Source organism: Musa acuminata, chromosome BXJ3-7 (assembly GCF_036884655.1).
Source record: "Musa acuminata AAA Group cultivar baxijiao chromosome BXJ3-7, Cavendish_Baxijiao_AAA, whole genome shotgun sequence".
Classification (NCBI taxonomy): Eukaryota; Viridiplantae; Streptophyta; class Magnoliopsida; order Zingiberales; family Musaceae; genus Musa; species Musa acuminata.
Genome location: NC_088355.1, coordinates 17790863 through 17817950, shown reverse-complemented (window position 1 = coordinate 17817950; position 27088 = coordinate 17790863). Strand labels below are relative to the sequence as shown.

Sequence of the window (27088 nt, the reverse complement as noted above, 5' to 3'; positions counted from 1 at the left end):
CATCCACCCCCGCAAATTAGACAAGGGCAAAGTCGTCGCCCTCAGTTCAAGCAGTTCATAATCTAGCAGCGACGATGAGGAGTCGCAAGGTCCCCGAATAGGAACAATGCCTTTGTTAAATGCATTGCAGGGTTAAGTGGGGGAGAACATGAAGGCAAAGCCATCGAAAGCAGGGAGTAGCGAGCTAATGTATGTGGACATTAAGCTCAATGGCCAAACAACCCGTGCAATGGTGGATACAAGCGCTACCCATAACTTTATTGCCGATTGAGAAGCTAAGCGACTTGGGCTAATCTTGGAGAAAAACCCAAGTCGAATGAAGGCGGTGAACTCGGAGGCCAAGCGAATCTCCGAGTTGGCAAAGGGAGTTCCCATCAAGATCGGAACGTGGAGCAGGAGTACTAATATGATGGTGGTGCCATTGGACGACTTCAAAGTGATTCTTGGAATGAAATTCATGCACGCAGCGAAGTTGGTGACAATGCCGTTCCTAAACTCCCTACGTATGATGGGAGGTGACGAACCCTGTGTGGTTCCTGTCTCTCGGAGGGGAACCAGGGAACCGCAACAAATATCGGCATTATAACTAAAGAAAGGGATACGAAAAGGCGAATTAACATTCGTGGCTGCTACGAAGCTAGAGCCATTCGACGAGAAGGCCATTCATGAACCTGCTGTGGTGGCTAATGTGCTGAAGGAGTTCACAGACATCATGCCACTCGAGTTGCCGAAGACTCTACCGCCACGTAGAGGCGTGAATCATCATATCGAGATGGAGCTAGGAGTGAAGCCTCCAGCGAGACCACCATACCGCATGCCCCCTCCTGAGTTGGTAGAACTCAGAAAGCAGTTAGATGAACTACTAAGCGGTGGTCTCATCCGCAGTTCTAAAGCACCATTCGAAGCTTCAGGTCTCTTCCAAAAGAAACAAGATGGGAGCCTCCAACTATACGTCGATTATCGAGCCCTCAACAAAGTGACGATGAAGAACAAGTATCCAATCCCACTCATCGCGGACTTGTTCGACCAATTGGGCAAGGTCAAGTATTTCTCCAAACTCGACTTTCGGTCGGGGTACTGGCAGGTGCGCATTACTAAAGGCGACGAAGCGAAGACTACATGCATGAATAAGTATGGAGCGTTTGAGTTCTTGGTGATGCCTTTCAGCTTATCCAATGCTCCGGTCACGTTCTGCACTCTTATGAACTAATTATTCAAAGAGTCTTTGGATAAGTTTGTGGTTGTCTACTTGGACGATATCGTCGTCTACAGCCAAACGCTCGAGGAGCATGTCGAGCACCTTCGGACAATTTTTAAGGTTCTCGGGGAGAACACTTTGTTCGTGAAGAGGGAGAAGTGCTACTTTACTCAAACAGAGATCTTGTTTTTGGGGCATCGAATCGGTGATGGCTCCATTCTGATGGACCAATCAAAGGTGCAAGCTGTTGCGGAATGACGAACTCCAAAGAAGGTATCGGAGTTGAGATCCTTCCTTGGTTTCGTCAACTACTATCGACGCTTCATAGCGGGGTATTTGAAGCGTGCAACTCCACTGACAGAGTTGCTGAAGAAGGAGCAACCTTGGAGGTGGTCTGACAAATGTGAAGCTGCATTCCTAGATCTGAAGGCTGCTGTGTTGGAAAAACCGGTGCTCAAATTGTCGGACTATGGGGAGCCCTTCGAAGTCCATACAGATACTTGAGACTTCGCTATTAGGGGAGTACTTATGCAGGAGGGTCATCCGGTGGCCTACGAGAGCCGCAAGCTCAACGAGACCGAGTCGCGGTATCCGGTGCACGAGAAGGAGATGACAGCGGTGGTCCACTGTCTACGAGTTTGGCAACACCACCTTCTTGGATCACGATTTTGTTGAAGACGGACAACATCGCTTTGAGCTATTTCCAAACTCAAAAGAAACTCTCCCCAAAGCAAAGCACGATGGTAGGACTTCCTGGTTGAGTTGGATATGGCAATGGAGTACAAGCCCGGAAAAGCAAATGTCGTGGCCGATGCATTGAGCCGGAAAGTGAAGCGAGTGAATGCTGTACAGTTGGAGGGCAGAGGCCAAGTAAGTCAGTTGCACTCCATCTTCCTTTCCAGGATTAGGGATGGACTATACAGTGATCCCCAAGTAGTAACCCTGATGCAACTCATCAAAGAAGGCAAGGTACGACGATTTTGGGTCCAGGAGGGACTTGTTTACACAAAAGGGAATAGAGTTTTTGTCCCTCGAGTGGATAATTTGAGGCGTGAACTCTTAAGAGAGTGTCACGATTCCCTTTTGGTTGGACATCCGGGCATTCACAGAATCTTGGCTCTCGTGGAGAGGGCATTCTATTGGTCGAAGATAGGGATTGATGTGGAGGAATATGTTCGAACGTGCCTCACTTGACAATAAGACAAGGTGGAGCAGCGGAAACCGGTGGGACTTTGGAGCCGTTGCCCGTACTAGAAAGGCCGTGGGAGAGCATTTCCTTGTATTTCATATCAAGCTTACCGATAGTAGGGGGACTCAGATCGATACTCGTGGTGGTCGATCGATTTTTCAAGTATGCAACTTTTATTGCTGCACCCTACACTGTTCAGCAGAAGAGGCGGCTAAGCTGATGATAAAGAATGTGGTGAAGTATTGGGGAGTCTCGCATAATATCATCAACGATCGAGATGCTCGGTTCCTGGGACGATTTTGGACCGAGCTATTCAAATTGTTGGGCTCTAAGTTATACTTCTCCACAAGCCTCCACCCCCAGACGGACGGCCAAACCGAAAGGATAAACTCGCTCCTGGAGCAATAACTTCGGCACTACGTGAGTGCCAACCAACGAGATTGGGTGAAGCTGTTGGACATAGCCCAATTCTTCTACAACTTGCAGCGGAGCTCTGCGTCCAACAAGAGCCCTTTCGAGATCATTACAGGGCAACAACCGTCAACTCCTCACACCTTGGCTATTGGATATACTGGGAGTAGTTCGCTAGCTTATCACTTTGCAAAAGAATGACACTAAAATGCAGATATTGCGCGGGCTTACTTGGAGAAGACGACCAAAAAAATAAAGATGTGGGCAGACTTGGGAAGGCGACCGTAGGAGTTCAAAGTCGGCGATTTGGTTTTGGTAAAGCTCCAACCAGCATCACTCTAATTCTTTAGGAACAAAGTACATAATGGATTGGTGTGCAAGTATGAAGGGCCCTTCCCAATTATCAGTAGGGTGGGCAACGTCTCCTACAAGTTGCAGTTGTCGGCGTGGTTCAAAATTCACAATGTTTTTACGCCAGCAACTTGAAGGCCTACTACTCAGATCCGTAAGATGCTTCCCAAAGTGTTCCAACTCGGCTACTCCCCACCAGAGCCTCCTACGAGAAGCGAGTTGAAACCGTTTTAGCGGATCGTAAGATAAAGCTACCCAATGGAGCCGAGTAGACCGAGTACTTTGTGAAGTGGCGAAAGCTTCCCCGAACCGAAGCCAGTTGGGAGCTCGAAGACGCCCTTCGACATGAATAAGCAATCATCAACAACTACCTACAAGCGTTGACGAGGGCGTCGACAGTCTAAGTGGGGGAGAATGTCACGAACGGTTGGCGCGCACTTGCAACAACTTCGTTCGACGAACCGTTCGTCGCTTTTGTTTACATTTACAGATGCTTGGCAGCATGTTTTGCCTTGGTTTTGTGTTGTTTTGCTTGTAAAAATATAAGTTCGAATAGGTTGCAGCGCTATAGTGCGACCGCTCACCGCACCGAGCAAAACAACCCAAAATGGCTCCGTTTTCGCGTGCCACGGGCTGTTTTCTGCAGCCCGCTGCCGCACGCGAAACGTCAGCCATCTCAGCACCCTGGAACCACCCTGGTGGCACCATGGGAGATGGGGCTTCGGTATAGTGTCGGGCGTTGAACAATCTTCACAAGTTCGCATGTTTTCTTGACGAGAACTTGCCTTCGCGCCCGGCACCCGGTGAGCAGCTGTTTGTGGACTTGCAGCTGTTCGTTCAACCCTCTAAAGTCCTTGCTTTTCTCCTTTCTCTGTTTTCTCTCCTGCACGCAAGGTGCTCGCTGAATTGCTTGTAAAGCTTCCCTCTTCACGAGACATCGGGACTTGTCTGTCGCTCGTTCTTCGAACTAATCCATTTTTTCTTTTACAGGTCTTTCGGGACCTGAGTGAGGTTGCAAATTGGTTGACCTTTGGGGACGCATATCGCAAGGACGCGTCAAGACTTAGGCAATCCCAGCTAAGTCCGAGAAATTGGCGCAAAGGTGCTTCGTGACTTAGGTAACTCAAGCTAAGTTCGCGTCTTGGCTGCAAGGGTGCCTCACGACTTAGGCAATTCCAGCTAAGTCCGTGACAGGACGGTTTTGAATTCTTGTCCAAATAACTGTTATTTCTTGGTCTGACTAGGTTTTGTTACCAAAGTTAAGCTAAATTGTAAGTCTTGCAGTCCTCTTCAATTGCTGGGGCAAAGAACTTTAGCAGACAGGTATTTCTTTTTTTATGTCCATGTTAGGTGAATATCTACTTGTAGCATACAAATTTATGAATACTAATTGAGCTTTTTATAAAGTAAATCAGGGTGGTCAGAATCAAGGTTAGCAATTCTGTATACTAATAGCGTACTGGACTGCTCAGACACTACTGGTGCCATATTGGTATACCAAGTGTTGATATGTTGTACATACTACGTACTAAGTTTCAGAATATTGAAAAAAGACAGAAAAACAAAGAAAAAGAATCTGCTTGGTATGAGCCCTGTACTTCCCTGTACATGCCCTGTACCTGGTGTATTGTTTAGTTTACAACTTTACATTGATCTGCATACCAGTAGATTTTCAGACTGGTAAATTATGTCCGTACCAAGTGGTACCTTGCGGCATTGCAAATCTTGGTCGGAACAGTGAAGAGCATGAAGAGTTTAGTTTTGTGTGATTGTCGTCTGCCCCTTGTACTAAAGAAAACTTTTAAGATAGTTGTAATACAAATTTTCTTGTTGTTTATAAATACATAATATGAGTTCGAAAACCAATTGCTTCAAGTATATTATCATTTCTCATGAAGTTTTGTTGTACTTATAAATTGTTAACTTTATTGTTTCTATAAAGGAAGATTTTACTTTGAAATGATTTTTGACATTTGACAATGATAAAGATGACTGCTTCCATGTAATATGTACAATTTTATACTAAAAGATGACTATTGGAAAAAAAAAAGTTGTTAGTTTATTGTAAAAATATCCTGCTTCCATGAAGTGGAATGATTTTATGGGATTAAGCAATAAATTTATAGGGAAATCTCATTTTTATCAAAATGCCACTCACTCTATTGACTCAGACTGTTCCTTCTGATACCAGGTTGCAATAAGGGAGATATGCTATGAAGTGGAGTCCTTGGTTAAGAAGTGTGGAAAGCGGAAATTGGTTGAAGCTATCAAGTTGCCTCCTATTGAGCTTTATAGGCATGTTGAAGTACGAAACTCTCATGCCTTTCTTTTAAATGGCAGTAGAACTTTTCTTGATAATTATAAGTCCATTTTAACTTCATACTTGTGATAAATGATACCGATAAATGGTTTTAACATGTGTTTTAACTTTACAAATTCTTCCAATAAAAATTTCAATTTATTTCTGTTTTTATGTTCCATTTCTTCCAGTACATCCATACACATGATGTCAACCTCACCATTCAAAGGTCATTTTTTTTTCTTTTCTAAATTCAGCGACACACCCATAGAATGTGTCCATATTCCATAGTGTGGTCCAAAGATATTGGTTCTGTTCGGTTCTGGTGGCTGATCAGAGACTTCTAGTCAGCGAATAGAAGACTGCAGTTCCATCAGAGAGGAGAGAAATGTAGGTAAAGTTAATACATAATGATCAGCACGTGGAACTGATTGTTAATATGACCTTGCACTCTGCTTATTTCATTCCAAATGAACTCATAAAACAATTGCAATACCTGCTATCTAGTCCCTATCAGTCATGCTTTTGACGTGGAAAAAGTAATGAGAATGGAAGTTATATCAGCAGGGAGGGAGAGGTGAACTAGAGAGGAATGATAGAACATGAATGAAGAGAAATTTATGGCAGAGTAAGAGACTAGACATAGTTGAAAACAGGCCTGCTGGGTGCCGTGTTGTTTCTTGGAAAGAGAAAGCATGACAAACCTGTATAAGTATTATAATTTTATACATCAATTTTTATTTATAAGACTGTTACATGAGGAATAAATATTATTTTTCTTATCCCTTTTCAGTATTTAGCATCTATGTGAAATTACTTATTTGCCCTTATGAGATGTCTTTTCGAATATATAACCTGCAATCACAATTGTGTATGGTGGTACACTTTCGATCATGTTGGTCCGTAGGCATCAAACTAATTATATCTAGATGTGATTTAGATGAACCCTCATAAAACCCTTGTGAAGCTGTAGTAATTTTCTATATCCTCATAAAACTTGATTTCATGTTCATGCACTTGTAAAAGTTTGTGTACCCTCATAAGTTTTGGTGCCAGCTACATGATGGTTGATAGATTTTTATTCAGTTATTGATTGACAAGTTTTAATATATCATTTGACATGATAGCTGAGATACCAAAATAGGCGAAAAATGTGAACTTATTGCATGAGGCTCTTGCCAATGCGGGTTTGAAGAAGGTCAACTATATAGATGGAGACTTGGAGGGGCAAACATGCAATTTGGCAAGCTTGCACGGGAGCATGTGCAAAAAGCCACTTCTTTGTTTTCTTTGGCTGAGCTCCTCTTTTCATGTGGGTTTGGATCTTTTATCCATTCAACCAGGTAACAGACCATATAGGCATTATTTACAGGACCTGTACAGAGTACAGGGGTGTCGTTTTGTACTGATTTGGCCATTATTTGGTATTATACTGGTCCACAATTTTAGTCCTTGCTTTATATTATTATTTCATATTCGTAAATGAACCCATGTAAATTACTGTGAAACAAGGTTGTTGCCTTGTATTTTGTAGTAATAAACATCTATTGTGTTGACCTTTCTTCTCCTAGGTACTCAAGTCCTTTTTGGGCTGCAATTAAGAGAAGGATGTTAATAGAACATTGTCCACTATTCATCTCAATTAAACTGCTGGTTCATTTTAACACTTGCGATCAAACATTGGACTTGAAGAGCAGTAAAAACTGAACTACCGAATACTGATTGCCCATGACAGCAAAAACTTAAATGAATAAAAAGTAAAAGTAAATTGTTCCTTGTAGCCCTAGCCTATCATAGCTTACTACATACTTTTGATTGCAGTAATTCCATCCATGTTGATATTCATACCTATCTTTCCTTCACCTCCTCCGCTTCCGACTTCCTCTTCCACATCTCCACTTCCTTATCTGCGTTGCCACCGGTTCCTTCTCGTTCACTGATGCCTCCTCCTCCTCTTTCTCTGTGTGCCTGCCCATGTGCAGTACCAACCCATATTGGTTGTCAGTACATCAATTTGTACTGTTTTGGTCGTCAACTGGTATTAGCACCAGACTGACATTTGAATCTTCACTTTATTTTATCATTTCATATACTTAAAAGGTCCTTTGTAAATTACTCCAAAACGAGGCAGATTTTGACTCATACAGTGATTTGTACAAGAATGAAAAACAACTATATATTGACCTTTCTTCTCCTAAGCACTTGAATCTTTCTAGGGCTGCAGTCTGGACGACTATAAATAGAATGTTGCCACAACTCATCCCAATTGAACTGCTAGTTCATTGCAACACTTGCAATGAAACCTCTGACTCAGAATCCAGAGAAGCAATAAAAAATACCCTACTGATTACCCAAGACAGCGATAAATTCAATCGATAAAAAGTAAATATTAAATTGTTTCACTTTCATTACCCCTAATCAAATCATAGCTTACTAACATACTATTGATTGCAGTAACCTATCTATGTTGGTATCCACACCCATGTGTGAATCCAGATTTATAGATGTGCGTGCATGCAGCTGAAGAGATACTGTCATATTAACATAACAAACAGTACATATCCATCTCAGTATATACAAAATATGCAATTTCTTTGATTGTGGATGTGATCAGCACAATTCTGGATGCATTTTAATTTTGTAAAATATTATTTCTATAATTCCCACATTCAACTTTTGTATTTTTTGTCTAACTTCTTACTGCTATTTTATTTCTAAACAAGTAGTGACACTTTGCAGGACATATCTGGTGATGATTTAGTAAAAGCACTGCAAATAAAAAACAAAATACCAAGAAGGAAGTCTCTTTCTGCCATAGAAGAAAATGTCTTGACAATACTTACTGAAGAAGGCTATGTTTTGAAGGAAGAAACCATTGGAGGTGTGGAGGTGTCAGAGGATGTCTATGAGGAAGAAGATGAAGATGAGGTCATAGTTGTTGATGGTGAAGTTGATGAAGGTGATGTTCATATAAAGCCAATGTCACGTAAACCTGTGCCCCTGGTAAGTTTCCCTTAATTTTTTGATGATAATATCACTGATACCATGCTGTGTAGATTATGACTTACCTTTTTAACCTTCTATGTTTGTAGTTTCTTTGCCAAGGGAATGTTTTTGTGCATATTCTCCCTTCACTCAAAGAGTCATGCTCAAGTTTATATTTAAAGTTTCAAACAATTATTAAACCACTTATCTAAATACTGATCTATATTGATTGTATTGTAGGTACATACTAGTCTGATCAGGTGTCTTTGTGCTGGTTATTAATCATGCTAACAAATAGCCACAATTTAAGTAACTCTTTCTTGTACTTAAGATTTTTAATTGTGGGATCAAACCCATATAGTTTCATGTCAGAGTGGTAAAGTATGGCATACAGATGGCATTGTTAAAAAAACTGGGTGCATGGAACCATCCGGAATTTACTGGTTCACCATTAAACTAGTACTCAGACCAAACTAAACTACATTGTCTTTTCCAGTATTGTTTTTTGACTTTCACTGGGCAGTAACCTCACTGCTTGACTTTGGATCCAAATAGGGTGTCTTTGTCTCTTTTTAGTGGCCTTCACCAACATATCCCCCTTCCTCTCATCATCACATTCCCTCACTCAATTCGTTTCAAATCTCATCAATTTCTTTTCCCAAACTCACTCAAATCCTCAATGGGAGGCTCAATTTCTCAAGGGGAGGCTCAATTTCAACAAAGGTCAATCTGGTGATCTGAATTGAATTTTCTCCAAAGTTAGGTAAATCCAAACCTAATCCATTAATATAATCACATTCCATTTAGTTTCGAATAGCCTATGGTTTATTGCAATCAGGTATTACATAAATGTAGGTTAGTATTTAGGCCCTTTTCCTTAATGGATTTGGGGCTCAATCTATATAAAGATTAAACTTTAAACCTAGTGGACCTAGGGTAGATTTGATGAGGATCAAGGCTTTATCCTTTGGATCTACCCTTGATCTGTGAAAATTAATAGTAACTTCATTCTTCCCACAAGGTTCAAGGCTCGTAAATCTAGGTTGGGTTTGCATAGATCTAGCATAGACATGGAACTAACCTAGATGCACAAAGATGTAGCCTAAATCCACATGGATCAAATATGAATTTTGTGTATCTAACTTTTATTTTTGAAAATCAAATATAAATCTTATAATTTGTGGATCTGTCTAAGATTGACAACTTCTGTAGGAAATTGGTTGCAAAGTTATAAAGTACCTATCCAACATGTCCCTAAAAGTTTGGGCCAGGCAGGTCACACTTAAAAACTTAAAATACACAAAATAGTATCATTCTGATAGGTTTGTGGTTTTGAGAGGGTTACGGGTGGTTTATTACCAGTTCCTTGTTGCACCAGTAAAAACTAGGGGACCAGCACACTCTGACTGGCAATTGAACATTCCAATTTGATACTGGTTATTTGGTATTTGATTCTTATAAACTGCTTACTGACAATCATATATTTATCAGCAGCTTTTTGTCCATAAAATTTATCATATCTTTATTAGTAGCTTTTTTGCCCATGAAAATTATATAATATATGTTTTGTGAGGTTTACTTTGTTGAATCTTATAATATATTTGTAGTCTTTTTGTCCATGAAACGTATATGATAGTAGTACTTCAATTTTCTTTCATATGCAAAACATAATTTGCTTTAAGGTCAAAATCCATAATGTATAGTCTGGAATCTGGATAGTGTTTTAACTAACAATTGATAGTTTCTGGTCTATTTCAACCTCTTTTATTACACCAAAATCTTGAACATGTTATCAGCTTGTTATCCCTCTTATTCATGCGCTAGTAGGTAAATTGTGCGAGTTTGAACTGAAGTTGGCCTTCTAAAATTTGCTTCATGTTGTTTTCTTCAATATTTGTCCTATTTTGAGTACTCATATTGAAGAAAGAATATGTTGGGTTATTTCTGGTGCCTTATGGTATCATCTCTTGCTGGTTGGCTACCTTGGGCTGCCTGGCATAGGCTGAAAATTAGCCTAACCATGTGTCAGCATTGTCAGCACAACTTAGCACAACAAATGCTGGTGCCTTTTTTGTGCCACACAACCCAACACATACTGATTTACATAGCAATTTCTTTCCCATCATTTAATTCCATGTTATTGATTTACAATTTTGATTTCAAGTTCATAGTAGATTTTATCAATCTCAAATAAATTTAATTGGTTAACCGATCATATTGACATAGACTACCTTGTCATGATTTAGCTATTCTCTGAGGTTGATGTGAAGCTGGTCTTCAAGGAAGTCACATCCAAGCTTCTCAGGAAGCGTATTGTGGAGGTATATTGATTGTCATATGTTGGCATTCTGTTATGTTCCTATTACTGTACAGTTTTAATTCTTATTTTCAGACTGCTTCAAACACCACTCTTTTGTGACTTTCTCTTCCTGTCCCGTGTCTTTCATTCACTTTCCCACCTAATGAAAGGCCCAAAGCCAATCCCAAGGAACAATAAAGTTTCATAGGGTCTTTTTGTCTAGGTGAGGGCAGTCCGCATCTTCATAGACATGTCTATTTCACCGAGCCTCTCTCTGAGACGGCATCACATTGATTGGGTGGTAGGCACCCATAGCAACTAGAGTTAGCTGTATTGAATTCCTTGTGAATGACAAATTACCTCTCTTAATGTTTATGAATAAGACAGCAAAATTGCTTGTTGACATACGATCTGTACAATTAGTCTTGTATGATAATTGCTGTTGGCTTTGCTTTATTTTGCATGCATAGTCTTGTCAAAGGTACCTATTGATCATGCATAAAAGCAAGGTATGCAATACCGTACCGTACCGGTGTTTCGAGGTTGGCTCGGTACGGTACGATACTGGCATACCGAGCGGTACACCAGGGCGTACCGAACGATTTTAAATATTTCTTCCTCTACTGTAGCACGGTCCGTTTGGTACCGGGCGGTCCGCGTACCGGTATGCCGTCGGATTGGTATGTACCGCCCGTACCAGGCGGTACCATTCGAAATTGTATACCATGCATAAAAGTGCATGATTTGATGGACATGATAATTGGACAATAACTTGTTGCATCTATTATATTGTGTTTATCATTTGTTGATGAGGCAGATGCCCAATCTTGATCTATGGTTTTTAACAGGCTTTCTGTTAGCTTTTGTTATTTTTGGTGGAGTCTTAGTAATTATGATATCTCATTTATAAGACTAGGATACCTTTGAAGTTTGGGGACCAGAGTGGTATTGGAGTGACTGCCTTTTCAATTTAAGTAACTGAAAGCCATAAAGAGAGAAATAGTGGAAATCAGGGCGATGTTAATGAATGGTGATCAATATTAGTGGTTGCAGTAGTTATACATTGATGCAATGAATTCTGAAAGATTATTGCTTTTGGAACTTCAAGATAAGATATTAATATCAAGATTATAAAATTGTAAGAAAAATTAGGATAAATGAAGTAAAGATTATCATAAAAATGATTGAATAGGTCAATGTAGTATATTTATTGGATCATAGAAAATTTGGGAGCAAGATTAACTTGGCAAACTGTGTTGTTTCGACTAATATTTAAAAACCATTTCAAATGCCAATATTTTAAAATGAAGAGACATTTAAGAACTGAGCAGATTATTTGGGAATCTAAATTATGAGCCATATTTTGAAATCTGAGAGGGTGGAGACAATGAAGCAAATATTTTTGAAGGCTATTATTTTTCTTTGTGCTTGGTTGGTAAACCACTGATTCTATTTGCTTATTAAGAATGCATAACCATTTTGGGTAAAGGTTTATCATAATGATGAATGCATAATTGGACAATAGATTTGAAAGCAATATTTGTGTTCAACAAGCGTTTTGGCTAATAATTTGCTGGTGAATGTCCTTTTAACTATATAATTATGCTTTTGGTGATAGCATTCTTTTATTTTACCAGATATGCATTTTAAGTTTGTGATTAGGTCTGTTCTGGTTTTATCCTTGTGAAGGCATTTCACTTGTAATCCAGATTGTTGTCTTGTTTCCCCAGACCTAATTATGCTTTCAAATTTGTGTTCATTATGCTCATTATAATATACTTGTTAGGTATATCTTTTTCTCAGGCTCCATGTAATTAATGTGACCCCACTTCTTTCCTTCAAAATTGTCATACTGTGACCTAGTATAGCAAGATTAATTGAGGAATCAAGTTGTTTGTACCTGTCATCTGCGGGCACCTAGAAAGGCTAAACATGAATGTCACATACTGTGATATCGTCTTCTTTTATGTTCCAATTTGTACTAAATTTGACTATCACAGGGTGGAAAACGCAGTGACGGTCGAAGCCCTTCAGAAATTCGTCCAATTAACTCACAGTGTAGATTACTTCCGAGAGCACATGGAAGTGCTCTGTTCACTCGTGGAGAAACACAGGTTCGCTGAAGTGCCTAGTTGTGGTTTGCTCTTTGCGGTAATATGACATCTGGTGATATCTGCACTTGTTGTCCCTAACGAGTTGGCTATATAAGCTATTGAAAGCCTTTTTGTGATACTATCCTAACGAGTTGGCTTTTTGGTTCTAAATGCTATTGAAAGCCTTATTTTACTATGTAATTTCCAGTTAGTAACTGTTGATTTCAAGTTGGACCCTGGTGATGTACTGTGTGAGCGCAAATGTTAGCTTAGCATGTTGGTTTTCTTTTTTCTTGTTTCTTTTCTTTCTTGAAAAATACGTGATTTATTAATTTTTTCAAAGCTTTGAGTATATTGAAATAATACATTCTATTTTTTTTGTTTTTTTAATGCTAGAGCTTCTTTACCATAAGTAATGATTAACAGAACTTAATGGAATCTGTTTGTTCAGACCCTCTCTTTATTAAAAAATATTATTGAACTTTTATGTTCATTTGTAAGATAAAACTAAGTTAATGTGATTGCAAAAATAATTTTTATGAAAAGTTAATGTTTAGATGTTCTTAAATTTTCAATAGAATGCACATAAGGTAGATGATTTTAACTCTTAACATCATATTATCTGAATTTCTAGTCACTTGCGGTGGTTACTCTTGGAGATAAACAAATGGCACAAAGGATAGACAATCTTGTGGATACAGAAGAATTAAAGAGATTTTATCTTCAGGTATGTCTTATGTTCCATATGCTAGTATTGCAGTTAAAATCTCTTTTACATTTGGGTGAAGTATGAATTCTTTTGTTGGTTTAATCAAGGTTTGTCGTACCACAATGTACCACCCGATATGGGTATTTCATATCGGTTTATCGGTGCATTCCATCATATCATGTGTTGGTACATCGGTATAGTTCGGTACGTACCATACCGACGGTCGATTAGTACAACGGTATGGATCGGTAAGGCAAACCATGGGTTTAACTGAAACTGTTTTGCGACTTTGATTATTAAGCATGCTAGTAGGCCATTGTTCTTATTTAAGCAAAATAAGTGCTATTGTTTTTTAGGTTTAATTATGCTGAGTAATGTTGAGATGGATGTGTGGAGTTATTAGGAAAGATAAGAAAAAAAATACTTTTATTTGTGAAGAACTAGGTATTACTTCGATAGAGGATAAGATGAGAGAAAATCGTTTAAGATGGTATTGGCATGTGTTTACCTTCAGATGCGATGGTCGGAAGAGGTGAAATAATTAATGTTAGCGGTACGAGGAGAGGTCAGTGTTTTCAAAAGGCGCTCAAGCGAGGCAAGGCTCGAGCACCTTGTAAAACCCCTAAGCGTAGCGCTTCAATGAAGCACTACTCGGGTGCTCGCTTGAGCCCATTTGTCGGGCGCCTCAAGTGAGCGCCCGAACTAAATTTGGTTTGGTTCAAACTTTGGTTTAATTGGACTTAGAAGTTGGTTCAATTGAACTAACTAAAAGAAAACAAAAAGTCAAATGAAACCTTACATCTGTCGCCTTCGTTCGCTCTACCTGCCATCGTCGGCAACCTTGTCCAATCTCATTCGCTGCTGCTACTTGTCCGCCATTACAGCTCGTCTAAACCCTAAACCTTATCTGCCGCTATAGTCTGTCTATTGTTGTAGTAGCTCTATCCGTCGTTGACGACAACCTCTTCTATCGCCTTCATTTGGCACCTTCGCATGCTCCATCCAATGCTGCAGCTCCATTCGTCACTGTTGACAACGTTGTCTACTACCTTCGTTCGCCGCAGCAGCTTCGTCCGTTCATAGCTATAGTTTCATCCTTCGCTCTTTGCTTTCCCCACCTTCTTGTTAATTAAATTGCGAATGGACGAGCAACAACTTGTTTGGAGTAGTTTAAATATATTTGTTGTATCTACAACACCATGGGCAATATGCACTTTGATTTGTACATGAAACTCCCTTTGCTTTTACTTAATGATGTCTTAGAGCAACAAAACATTCCTGGTTAACAATATGCTTTTGGAGCAATTTAATTCTAACGTAGGTCTCCATAAACTTGTTTAGCATATTTCTATTTAGCCGCTTATTATTTTAATTATAATATTCAGGAGTGTCTCATTTCGCTCAGGTGGGCGCCTAGGCGAGCGCCTAGTGCCTTGGGTATTTTGGGACCTTGGCACCTTTTGACACCTAGTGTTTTTAAAAACATTGGGAGAGACAAAGGAAGACCTAAAAAAATTTTAATAGAAACTATAAATAAAGATTTAAGCACTCTAAACTTAATTAAACATATGATTTTTTACATATCTCAATGTCAGTAAAAGATCCATGTTACCAACCCTAAGTTATTGGGATATTCGGCTTTGTTGTTGCTGTTGTAATAATGTTGAGTAATGATTTTAGACCACTTATTTGAGAAATGATTATAGAAGGACCTATCAGTTGCATGCAACATTTCATCTCCTGTCTTCTATATCATTGTCCAACATGTGCTGTCTAGCAGCTAGCTTTTAAATATACTGGTTCTGCATGACATTCTATATCCTACGGGTACATCAGTGGTTGTATTGAGAAAAGTAAAAACAAATAAACATTGTTGTGAGAGGCTGGGGATAGGTTGGTCACTGTGACAGTGGATAGCTGTTGTCCACAATGTGCTGTGTGGAATCTTGGGTGAAGCTCCTCTGCTTCCTTGTTTTCTTGGTCGACGGTGTAAGATCTTTTGGAAGAGATGATAGGTCTCAATTGACAAAGGTGGTCTTTGAAACACAGAAAAACTAAATATATACTTGTGCCTTTGTCTTATGTAGTTTTCTTTTTGTTTTTAGAAAAAAAGAACCCAGTTAAGATGGGTATATTTAACTGACTGAATAAACATTCTATAAATTATGTGCGTCACAATGATACCCCCTTTAGTGTTTCCAAGTGCTTCTCCGATATCTGGATATATAGTGTGCCAAGTTCCCAAGCCAAAGTTCACAAGAAGGGTTCTAGGTGCTGCTCCCTTTCATTGATTCTAGGCAGCATATTATATTACTTATATTCATGGTATTAACTTTTAAAAGAGATTCATTTCTACATGGTGAACCTCGGTGCTCCTTTTGCCTCAGAATCTAATCATGAAAAAATGGACAAGCATGAATCCAACAAAGTTGAATAATTATAAGATTAGTAATGTTTACATTTAATAATTTACTTGTATTGTCAGTTCTAAATGAGATTAGTTCATAGTATGAACTTCACACTTGACATCTCAGTTCAACCTTTGTTTGACAGTTTGTGGATCATGATTGCAGTATTCATTTCCACCATCATGTGTTGGTGAAGTTCGGCGGATGGGAGCACCCAGTCGGAGGGAGATTGGTCATGGGATGCTTGCAGAACGTGCACTTGAACCTATTTTGCCTTCTGATGAGGAGTTTCCTTATACCATTCGTGTTGAGAGCACCATAACTGAAAGTAATGGCTCGTCGAGGTGATTTCTGATAAGTCAATTTATTTTTTGAATCTTTTTGGGATGGAAGACTGTTGACTTTTTTATTGAAGCTCTAGCTGTTTAGATTTGTAATTTCTAAATCTTCTTGTCAAAATCAATTACTTTAGTTAAGATTCTATAATGTATCTGAAACCTGTGAATCTCTCAAATAATTACCAGTATGGCATCTGTCTGTGGTGGTTGCTTGGCACTTTTAGATGCTGGAGTTCCTATTAAGAACTCTGTTGCTGGGATAGCAATGGGTATGGTCTTGGATACAAAAGAATTTGGAGGGGATGGGACCCCACTAATTCTCTCTGATATTAGTGGATCTGAAGATGCTTCTGGAGATATGGATCTTAAGGTTCTCTTTTCTTTTTATCTCATCCAAATCATTATGTTGTCCTTTATTTAAATATCTTTCTATGTCCAATGAAAGATAACTGTCAGCTAACTTTGCAGGTTGCGGGTGATGAAAATGGTATAACTGCATTTCAAATGGATATCAAGGTTGTTGATTGTCCTAAGAGCATAATTGACAACTTATTTTTTACTTCACACACCTATCCTGTATTATGCCTAGTTGGGAGTAGTCTAGTTTTAGGACTTTTAATAGACCCAAAGTGAGTCTTCATGTAGTTACTATTGAGTTCTTTTTTTTTTCTTATGCTATGTAGGTTGGAGGGATTACCTTGCCTGTAATGCAACAAGCACTTGTTCAAGCAAGAGATGGACGGAAACATGTTTTAGGTAAGCCTCTAATTCACACTTTTCTGTGTTATGATACTGCACTACATTCCTTATCAAATGTTCTGTTTTTCTGTTGCCATAACCAAACTATAATATGTAAAGTTAAAGTTTATTTCATATTATCCATGATTATTACACATTACAAATATGCATCTTTTTCACAATTTCATTAACAAATCTGTTGTGGTACCATTGGCATCATAAGGTTTTCATAATTCAAAGCAATGATTCAAATACTAGTGCAATACTGGTATCAGTCAATAGACCGTACAGTACTGATGCCCACCCGTACCATGTGTGACTGTTAGAACCCTTGCAGATTCTAAACTTGGGGTTGATCTCTTTAGGGGATCGGCCTCCTTGGAACTCTATAGGGGTTCCTCCCTCCAAGTTGCTGCTCAAAGGCTGCAGAAAAGATTCATCTATTGCTTATCAAAAGAGGAGGAATACATGACTATTTATATGGTTTCTAAACCCTAACTCCTAATAGGACTCCTACTCAAGACTCCTACTTCTAACCAACTCCTAATAGGACTTCTACTCAAGACTCATATTCCTTTACAACTCCTAATTCATCTCTAAGAAACAACCTCCTAACCCTAGCCGACCTCTTCACCTCTTTAATAGGGGTTGGCTTAGGTAGGTTTTACATGAATGTCTCTCTCAATTAGGACTCTTCTAGCTAGAGTCCTAACAAACCCGCCCTTTTCAAATCAGCCTTATCCTCGAGGCTGACGATTCATGAATTTTGGGAATTTGATCTTCAAGTCATCATAGTTCTCCCAAGTGGCATCTTCTGTTGGTAGGTTCACCAACTGTATTAGCACTTTAGTAGTGGGTCGTCGTTGTCGAGTCACGATCTGTCGATCAATAATGACACTTGGCTGGGTCTGGAGTTCTCCTTGGATAGTCATATTTGGTGGGTGGCTTTGGGCTGTCTCCAAGCACCTATTTACAACTTTTGCCTGGCCGTTGATTTGTGGGTGATATGTCGTACTCCTTTTCAATTTAGTACCCTGTATATGAAATAACTTTGTCTAAAATATGCTTGTGAAAATGCAAGTAGAATTTATCATAAGTACAATGCGTCCCTTATAGTGTAATTCTTTTGAGTCCCTATTGTAATGAGCCACGGAGCTTGGTGCTTCCTCCAATTTTTTTATAATCTTACTAGTCTCTGAATCTTCCTGCCATTCCATCTTAATATCCTCAAGGAAGTCGCTGGTCGGAAGTGAAATGGCCGAAACTTTAGCTTGCTCGGGTAGTTGCGAAAGCGCATCTGCAAGAACATTCTCTTTCCCCTTTTTGTAAGTTATTTCATAATCAAATCCAAGAAGTTTTGTTACCCATTTTTGCTGCTCAGGGGATGATATATTTTGCTCCAAAAAGTACTTGAGGCTTTTATGATCGGTTTTAATTTGAAATCATCGACCAATCAAGTAGGGTCTCCACCTCGTTGCTGCGCGCACAATGGCGTGCATCTCCTTATCATATGTTGACTTATTTTGATGGAAGGGAGATAATGCCTTGCTAGTGTATGCGAGTGGTCGACCATCTTGCATGAGAATGACACTAATTCCGACTCTAGATGCGTCGGCCTCAATAATGAAGGGTCGGTTGAAATCTGGTAGTGTTAGCATCGGCGTCGTCGTCATGGCTGCCTTAAGTTTGTCGAAGGCAGCGGAGGCTCTATCTAACCATTGGAAGACATCTTTTTCCAGTAAGAAAGTAAGTGGTGCATTGATCTTCCCATAGTCTTTAACAAATTTTCGGTAGTAGCTTGTTAGTCCAAGGAACCCGCGCAGTAATTTCATGTTTGTAGGTTTCGGCCAGCCTTGCATTGCCTCAATTTTTGTTGGGTCTACCGCCACTCCTTTTGATATTATATGCCCAAGGTACTCTACTTTTTGCTGGAGAAAGCTGCATTTTGGTTGCTTAACAAAAAGAGTATTCTCCCGAAGGATCGTCAAAACAATCCGTAAATGCTGAAAGTGAGTCTCAAGAGAAGGGCTGTAAACGAGAATATCATCGAAAAATACCAACACAAATTTATGAAGAAAGCTCCGAAAAATATCGTTCATGAGATTTTGAAAGGTTGAAGGAGCATTAGTGAGTCCAAAAGGCATTACCAAGAATTCATAATGGCCATCATGTGTGCGAAATGCAGTTTTTGGAATGTCATCGTCACATACCCGAATTTGGTGGTAACCGGATCGGAGGTCCAACTTCGTGAAGACTCGAGCTCCTTTCAATTCATCAAGAAGTTCATCCACCACTGGTATTGGGTACTTGTCCTTGACAGTGATGCCATTTAAAGCTTGGTAGTCGATGCACATCCGTCAAGTTCCGTCCTTCTTGCGTACAAGTAGCATCGGTGAGGAATAGGGGCTGCAACTTGGCCGAATCACCCCTGTTTCAAGCATCTCCTTAACGATCTTTTCGATTTCATCTTTCTGGAGGTGAGGATATTGGTACGGTCGAGTGTTCGCTGGTGGCTTGCCCGGAAGGATTGGAATTCGATGATCATGTTGCCGAGAAGGAGGAAGACCGCGCAGTTCATCAAATATATCGGCAAATTCAGTAAGCAATTGGGCAAGATTTTGATCTTCAATTTCTATTTTCTTCTCTTCTGGTTGCAGTTGGAGATGCATCAAAAAGCCACCATTTACCTTGTGCAAAACTTTCTCCATTCGTTGGGTCAAAATGGTGGTTACGTTGCTTCCGCGCTTCCCGCGTAGGATGATCTGTTTGCCCTTACAGTAGAATTTCATAATTAATTTAGAAAAGTTCCAAGAGACATCACCTAGTGTAGTTATCCATTCTATGCCAAACATGGTCTCATAGTCATCGATTGGTAGGAGGAAGAAATCGGTGATAATTTCTTGGTCTTGTAGTAATAGTTTCACCTGCGGGCATCTTTGGTCGCACTTTAGGATTCTGTAGTCGACAACCTTTACATCGAACTTGCTACAGCCTTCAATATGCAGTGTCATCCGAGCAGCAACCTTACTATTCAGGAAGTTATTAGTGCTGCCCGTGTCGATGAGAACAGTGATCGGCTGTTGTTTGAGAAGGCCTCCAACTTTCATCATTTGCGGGTTTGAGTAGCCGGCTAGTGCGCGTACCGTAATGTCGGTCGGCTGTGGCTCTTCTTCCATATCTTCTTCTTCATGTTCAAGGCTCTTTTCTGGATGTTCAATAACCTCTTCTTTTACTAGTTCAATCATAAGAAGTCTGCCTTTTTTACAGCGATGCTTGCGGCTCCACGACTCGTCGCAATGCCAACATAACCCCTTCGCATATCGCTCCCGAAGCTCTTCTCTTGTTAACCTCTTTGATGTAGGGACTCGGTCGACAGTAGGGGGGGCTAAGGGCTTCAATATTGCTGGTTGAGGAGCGACCCTAGTCCTCCGAGCTTCATGGTTCAATTGCTCCTCTTGATGTCGTGCGAAAGAGATGGTTGCCATAAGCGTATACAGTTGTCGCGTTTTAACTTCTCCTTGATGTGATTTCTTCGGGCTTAGTGGTCGGCCCAATCTGAGTTCGGTAAAGAGCGTCCGAATCTTATTCTCCATTTGCGCCTCGAAGGCTTCGAATTTAGCATTGATTACCTCCTCAGATGCCATAGTATATGCCGCCAAATCTGTGATGTTAAGATCTCTCTTTTGTTGTCGGGTTAAAGGCATGTATTGGTTGAGAGAGGTGATGGTCGAAAGGGTTGGTAGATTGGTGGATGTAGGCTACGGTTTAGGCTTGTTTTGTGGCTATTTTGGGTGCAGTTTGAGGGTGTGGTTTGGTAGAGTTTTAGGACTGTAGATGAAAGTTTTGGATCTGTGGTAGATGGTAGCAAATGTTTGATAGAAATAAGTGGAAGTTGCAGCAAGTATGTGCTGTCTTGTAAGAGTAGAATTGTCGTCGAAGAAACAACGGTTTCTCGACGTAATTTCCACCAAAAACTTGAGAGAATTGAGGAGGGAATTGATAGCAAAATCACAATTTATATGACAGCAAGGATATCTAATTTAATCAAGAAAATTTCGGCAGTATAATAGCAAGGAAATTTGTGTAAGTTGCGATTGCAGAATTCTCGTCGAAAAATTTCAGCGGGTTACGACAAAAATTTGCAGCAACACAAAATCGTTTTTAGAGATTAATTTCTTAATAGATCAATCTTAGATGGAACCCAAGATGATCTATGAAGTGTATAAGAAATTTCATTAAAAAAAGATTGCAAATAGATGGGTTAAGGCAACAATATGCGGCTGAAATTTTCTGCAGCACAGATTTTTAAGTATAACAGATTGGATGTAAAAGATCAGTGGTTTATATTGAGAATTTTTTGATGAAACCAAAGGGAAATACACTGTTAGGAAGTGTCAAAGCTATCATAAAAATTTCGTAGAGATTTGGATTGAAACAATGTAGTATCAAAATCAAACAGACGGTGCTATACGGTTGGAATTCTGCAATGTATCTTTCATCGTAGAGATGAAAACTTTATGACGAAAAGTTTATGAAGCAATATAGGAATAATTTTTTTGGGATTTTCAAATATGGATAACTAAATTGCAGCAGCAGTAAGGTAGAAAACCAGAACCTGTTGCAATTCACGAGGAGATCAAAGGATGATCCTTGGTGGTGGAGATGACGGCGGAATTTGGCAACGATCTCTTAAGCAATTGTGGGAATTGCTTTGGGCGGTTGTGGAGGGTTGATGGATGGCTGTGGAAGGACAGCAAGATGCCAAGAACGCTGCTCTGATACTAGGTGTTAGAACCCTTGCAGATTCTAAACTTGGGGTTGATCTCTTTAGGGGATCGGCCTCCTTGGAACTCTATAGGGGTTCCTCCCTCCAAGTTGTTGCTCAAAGGCTGCAGAAAAGATTCATCTATTGCTTGTCAAAAGAGGAGGAATACATGGCTATTTATAGGGTTTCTAAACCCTAACTCCTAATAGGACTCCTACTCAAGACTCCTACTTCTAACCAACTTCTAATCGGATCAGTTGTTTTCAATATTTGATTGATCCTTCCTCTTTTATGCATAGTTTACTTCAGATTTTATTTTATTTTATTTTTATATCTTTGTGTGACATATTATTTGTCATATCATGGAAAAACATGAGTAAAACTTTTAGAATCCATAAAGTTAGCATATATAAAATGTTGATCACGGCATATATTAAAATATCATATATACAAGTTCAAATTTACATGGGATTAAGATTACAAAATTTGGTAATAACAAATTACCAACATAAAACTTGATGCATGCCTTATTTCTCATTACATAACCTAGAAACATATATTGTTTGTATGTCTTATGATATTGGTAGAAATTGTGGCATGTTGATCAGATGAACAATATCATGATAGCTTCCTACCTGTTTGAGTAGGGAGTATGTAACCATACAGTATTGGTCTGACATGATGCTCCACCAAATAGAAGAGAAAGGTTTGTTGGTTTTATGAATCACCATGCTGGCTGTTGATCAGTAGAAGTTTGAAACTACCACTATGACTCCCTCGTGGATAATAGGATCCCTTAGCATGAGACTAGTTGTAATTTGTCAATATTGTACCCTGGCTAATGAAATCCATACTGGTAGAAAGGTTAAATTGTGTGTATACACCATATATTTGTGTAGTTCTTAGTTAGATTTTGTTTGCAAGGATTGTTTTCTTTAGAAATCTGACTTCAACCAACAAGAATTGTCCAGTTCTGCAAGCCAGCTTTGTTGAAGAAGTTAAGATACTAGCTTTTCACATAATCCTCAATCTCAGCCAAATGTTAGAGGGTGTATCTTGGTGCCACTAATAAGGTTTCTCCTTTGGAATCTAGATGGCAACGGTTTAAATTGTAAAAATAACCTCTTTGCTTGCATGTTTAAAGCTGTGTATGTTAGTCCTCTCTATGTCATCTATTAGTGGGAGCCTCCTCACTGGGTCATCCCCTTTAGGAATTTTAACATTTAATATTTGAACTAATTTTTCCTCCCAAAAGTGTGAATTGAAAAAAAAATCTGCAAAATGATGGTTTCTAGTTGTAATTCATATGGAAAATTGATCTATTTCTTAACTCTAAGTGTTCTAGTTATTAATATTGTACTTAAATAGTGGAAGAATGACCGACAAATTTATTATGACAATTTAGCAAAGAATGCTAATAGTAAGCTTGGCTGCTATTTTGTTTCTTTGTCCATTTTGTATACTTGCTATAATTTTAAGTGTGCATTTTGTCTTAATAGTTACTTTAAGGTGGACTTGTTTTGTTGTATTCATTCAGCTGAAATGATGAAGAGCTCCCCACCTCCATCAAAGCAACTCTCTAAGTATGCTCCATTGATTCATGTTATGAAGGTAATACATGGGTACTATTCTCAGTTTTGAACCATGTGGCATATATTATTCTCTGTCACATACCCTTTATTGAAAATAATGTTTCAGGTTAAACCTGACAAAGTCAATATAATTATTGGGAGTGGTGGGAAGAAGGTTAAAAGCATCATCGAGGAGACTGGAGTTGAAGCTATTGATACCCAAGATGATGGGCTAGTAAGGATTCAGACTGAACTTTTTCTTTAATCTTCATTCTGCTTTCGCAGATTCACTTGATATGACTGCATCTTGCAGATTAAAATTACTGCAAAGGACTTGTCAAGTTTAGAGAAATCGAAAGCTATAATAGCCAATTTGACAATGGTTCCAACCGTTGGTGATATTTACAGGTCAGATGTTATTAGTGGAGTGTCTTTTAAGCTTTATATGATATTAGGTATTTTGAACATTAAATGCCTAGATATAACAGACTTTTGAGACTGGACTAACTTCCATGGCAACAATCCATACCATGTTCTAGCTGAAAGCAAGTAACGATATGTTGATCGGTACATAACAACTGGTTTTTACACGTCCAGCCAGTGCCTGATACTGGTCCATGTAACATCTTTTATTGTCTATTCTGGTTAGACCAGGCAGTAGGCATACTACACTGGTACTGTGCTGTACCAGGCTGACATTTTAGTGGATCAATATTTAAATTCTTGGTTAGAAGATACCACATTTCGTGCTTAAATTTAATTTGTTCTATTAGGCATATATTAATACTCAGTTTTACATTGATTATGCCACTTTGGTGCTTCTTAAAAAACACACTATCTTATGTTTATTTATTATTATTCCGTCATGGAATTTACTTCATGACTCTTCCATGTGTATCTTGTGACATTAATAATCCATATTTGATGTTGTGATCTTATGATAACATCATTCTTTTTTGCAAGATATGATAACATCATGAACTACAACAACAGAGCCATTAAGTCTCAACTATTAGGTTAGCTAAATGGATGTTTTGTCACTATTAAGATAGTTAAATTAAGAGTATTTAAATTTTTATTTATAGTTTTTGTTAAAGTCTTTTTAATTCTTCCTCTATTTCTCCTCGTATCACTTCTCCTAACACATTTGTACATTTGTAGGTCTCCTAATCTCACATTTTCTATTCATCAGTCTCTCTATATTATTGAATAATAAGATACCTAAAACTTAATGGAACTTTTTATCTATCCAACTTAACTATATCTTGTTATATATTTCTAGTATTATTAAGATTACATATCATATATGAAATCTTTAAATTCTAAGGATTGCCTCTACAATTCAAGTTCAAAATTAATTTCATTCAAACTCTCATTAACTAATGCAATATTATTACTTAAATAACATATACCAAGGAGGACTATCCGACAAGTAAATTCATTTATAATCAACGTGAAAAAAGTAAGAACTTAATATGGATTCTTGTTATAGTCCTATGTTATGGAAAGCTCACTAAACAAACTCCCGACTACATTATCAACATTTCATTTATGACATTAATATAATTAGTGGATACATCTTTCTTTTTTGAAATTTAGGAACTTTATTATAGGCCTTCTTTAAATCAATAAAAATCATATGTAAAATCTTTATTATATTTTTGGTTTATTATCTTGATAAATAAATAGTTTCTATTATTGATATTCCAAGCATAAAATCAAATTGATTTTTGAAGATTTTTAATTTAATTGTTATCCTACTTTTAATTTACATAGTATGAATCACAATTTTAGTTCCTTTGTAATTAGAATAGTTTTGTATGATATCCTTATTTTTTAAAATTGACACAAAAGTTCTTTGTCCATTCATTGTATTTTTCTAAATTTTAGAATTTTATTTAATAAGTTGTATCTTCTAAACTTTTACAAACCTCAAAAAGATAACATCAGGTCCCACACTCCTACCTATTTTGATGATTTTAAGGTTTTTTTTCTTTTATATCATTAGTTCTAAATTTATAAATAAATCTATGAATCATACCATTATTATCTATCATTAAAGCTAAGTTATATATGAAATATTCATTAAATAATTTATAAAATAATTTCTCAATTTTGTATTTTTTGAACTTTATCTTTAATCCATCTAATATTATCTAAACTCTTGCACTTTCTTTTCCTAGCCTTAGCAATTCAATATATATATTTTTAATTCTTAGTAACCTAACTTATAAAAAAAATATCTTCAACCTTATATCTTATCATGCTAATATCTCTTTTAGGATTTTCTTTAGAATCTATATATCTTTTAAATTTGTCCAGCATGATCTTTTAATTTTTCTTTTGCCATCATTGTCTAAACTAAAGCCATTAATTCTAACACAACATATGAAATGCTAGCAGCTAATCCCTTTATTTCTGTAGTTACACAGGATTTATCATTTGTCAGATTTTCTTTATTTTACAGTGCAAGATGTGCATTATAATATCTTTAACCATTATAAAATGCATCTCTAAGATTTCATCAAGTCCACTAGCTGTGACATGTTTCTTAGCATAATGATACTCGATTTATGTAATACTAAATCAATTGGGGGGTATTGAAAGAAGAAATAATAATCCTAAAAATGATTATTATGTTTTTATGGTTCATTTATCTAATTCTAGCTTTGCATTAGGAATCAGCAAGCCCCCTTCCAAGCATGCTATAAGTTCCAGCTTGTCATTGTACACCTGTGTGCCATGCTTGCTATTGTAGGCCCATGCTTGTGCAAGCACAAACTTTTGTGGCTGGTGTAGTAGCTGGAGATGTGCCTATCTTCCATTCTAGAGACCTGGAGTTGTTTGACATGGTTGTCACATTGTAGCAGTAGCATTTTTTGGTTTTAACCAATTTTCCATCTTCATCCGTTGTCCCCTTTTTCCATCCAAACAATTCATGTTTTATTAAATTTAATTTTATGCAGTCACTATAACAGATAACCTAGAAGTTGATTAGGAGTTGAATGGAATTGGCTTTCATTCCTTAAGAGAGACTTTTCAACTGTATTTGAGGGATTTATGTCTAGCACATTGCTTCAATCTTGTTGATTACGGTTATGTCAGTGAGGGGATTTTGTGTTTTCTTATGCATGATATCATTTTAGTGTTTTTGGTCAAAAGCTGACACCCACATTTTCCTTCTAATTGAACTTCTCAGGAACTGTGAAATCAAGTCAATAGCACCTTATGGAGCTTTTGTTGAAATTGCACCAGGACGGGAGGTTTGTTTAAACTTTTAAGCCTTTGTGCAGGTTTACTAGCACCTTATTAGATGTATTGTCTTCTGCTACAAGCTTATACATTTTTTATATATTTTGGTACTTCATTGAATATGGGTGCTTGATATTCTCAACATGCCAAAGTGTTTTATTCATGAATACAAACAATTGAAATGAAGTAATGTCAACTTTTAAAGAATGAATTTAATTTTCTGTCATTCTACTATGATGAAAAATATGCATATTCAATATTTTTGTGTTAGAGGCTCTCTTTACTCTTACCTTTATGAACTACTTACTGCTATGTGTAATAAGTTCTCTTTTAAACTTTGATAGGGTCTATGTCATATCAGTGAGCTTAGTTCAACTTGGTTGGCAAAGGCTGAAGATGTAAGAACAATATATTGTATACCTAAAGTCTTTGTCCTACTATGTGTCATGTTCACTAAGAACTAATTGTTTTGATACCTTATT

At 38.0% G+C, this 27088-nt stretch overlaps 1 protein-coding gene across 1 annotated transcript in view; it reads left to right on the top strand.

Annotated features, from left to right (window-relative positions):
- Nucleotides 1-27088, top strand: part of LOC135643463 (probable polyribonucleotide nucleotidyltransferase 1, chloroplastic) — a 70412-nt gene that overhangs the window by 40180 nt on the left and 3144 nt on the right. The window contains exons 9-22 of the mRNA XM_065160451.1: nt 5341-5454; nt 8188-8451; nt 10680-10754; nt 12733-12846; nt 13460-13552; nt 16108-16286; nt 16467-16650; nt 16749-16796; nt 16964-17036; nt 23321-23394; nt 23482-23589; nt 23668-23762; nt 26554-26617; nt 26951-27004. Coding sequence (XP_065016523.1) covers nt 5341-5454; nt 8188-8451; nt 10680-10754; nt 12733-12846; nt 13460-13552; nt 16108-16286; nt 16467-16650; nt 16749-16796; nt 16964-17036; nt 23321-23394; nt 23482-23589; nt 23668-23762; nt 26554-26617; nt 26951-27004 — 1539 coding nt within the window. The remainder of the gene's footprint in view (nt 1-5340; nt 5455-8187; nt 8452-10679; nt 10755-12732; nt 12847-13459; nt 13553-16107; nt 16287-16466; nt 16651-16748; nt 16797-16963; nt 17037-23320; nt 23395-23481; nt 23590-23667; nt 23763-26553; nt 26618-26950; nt 27005-27088) is intronic.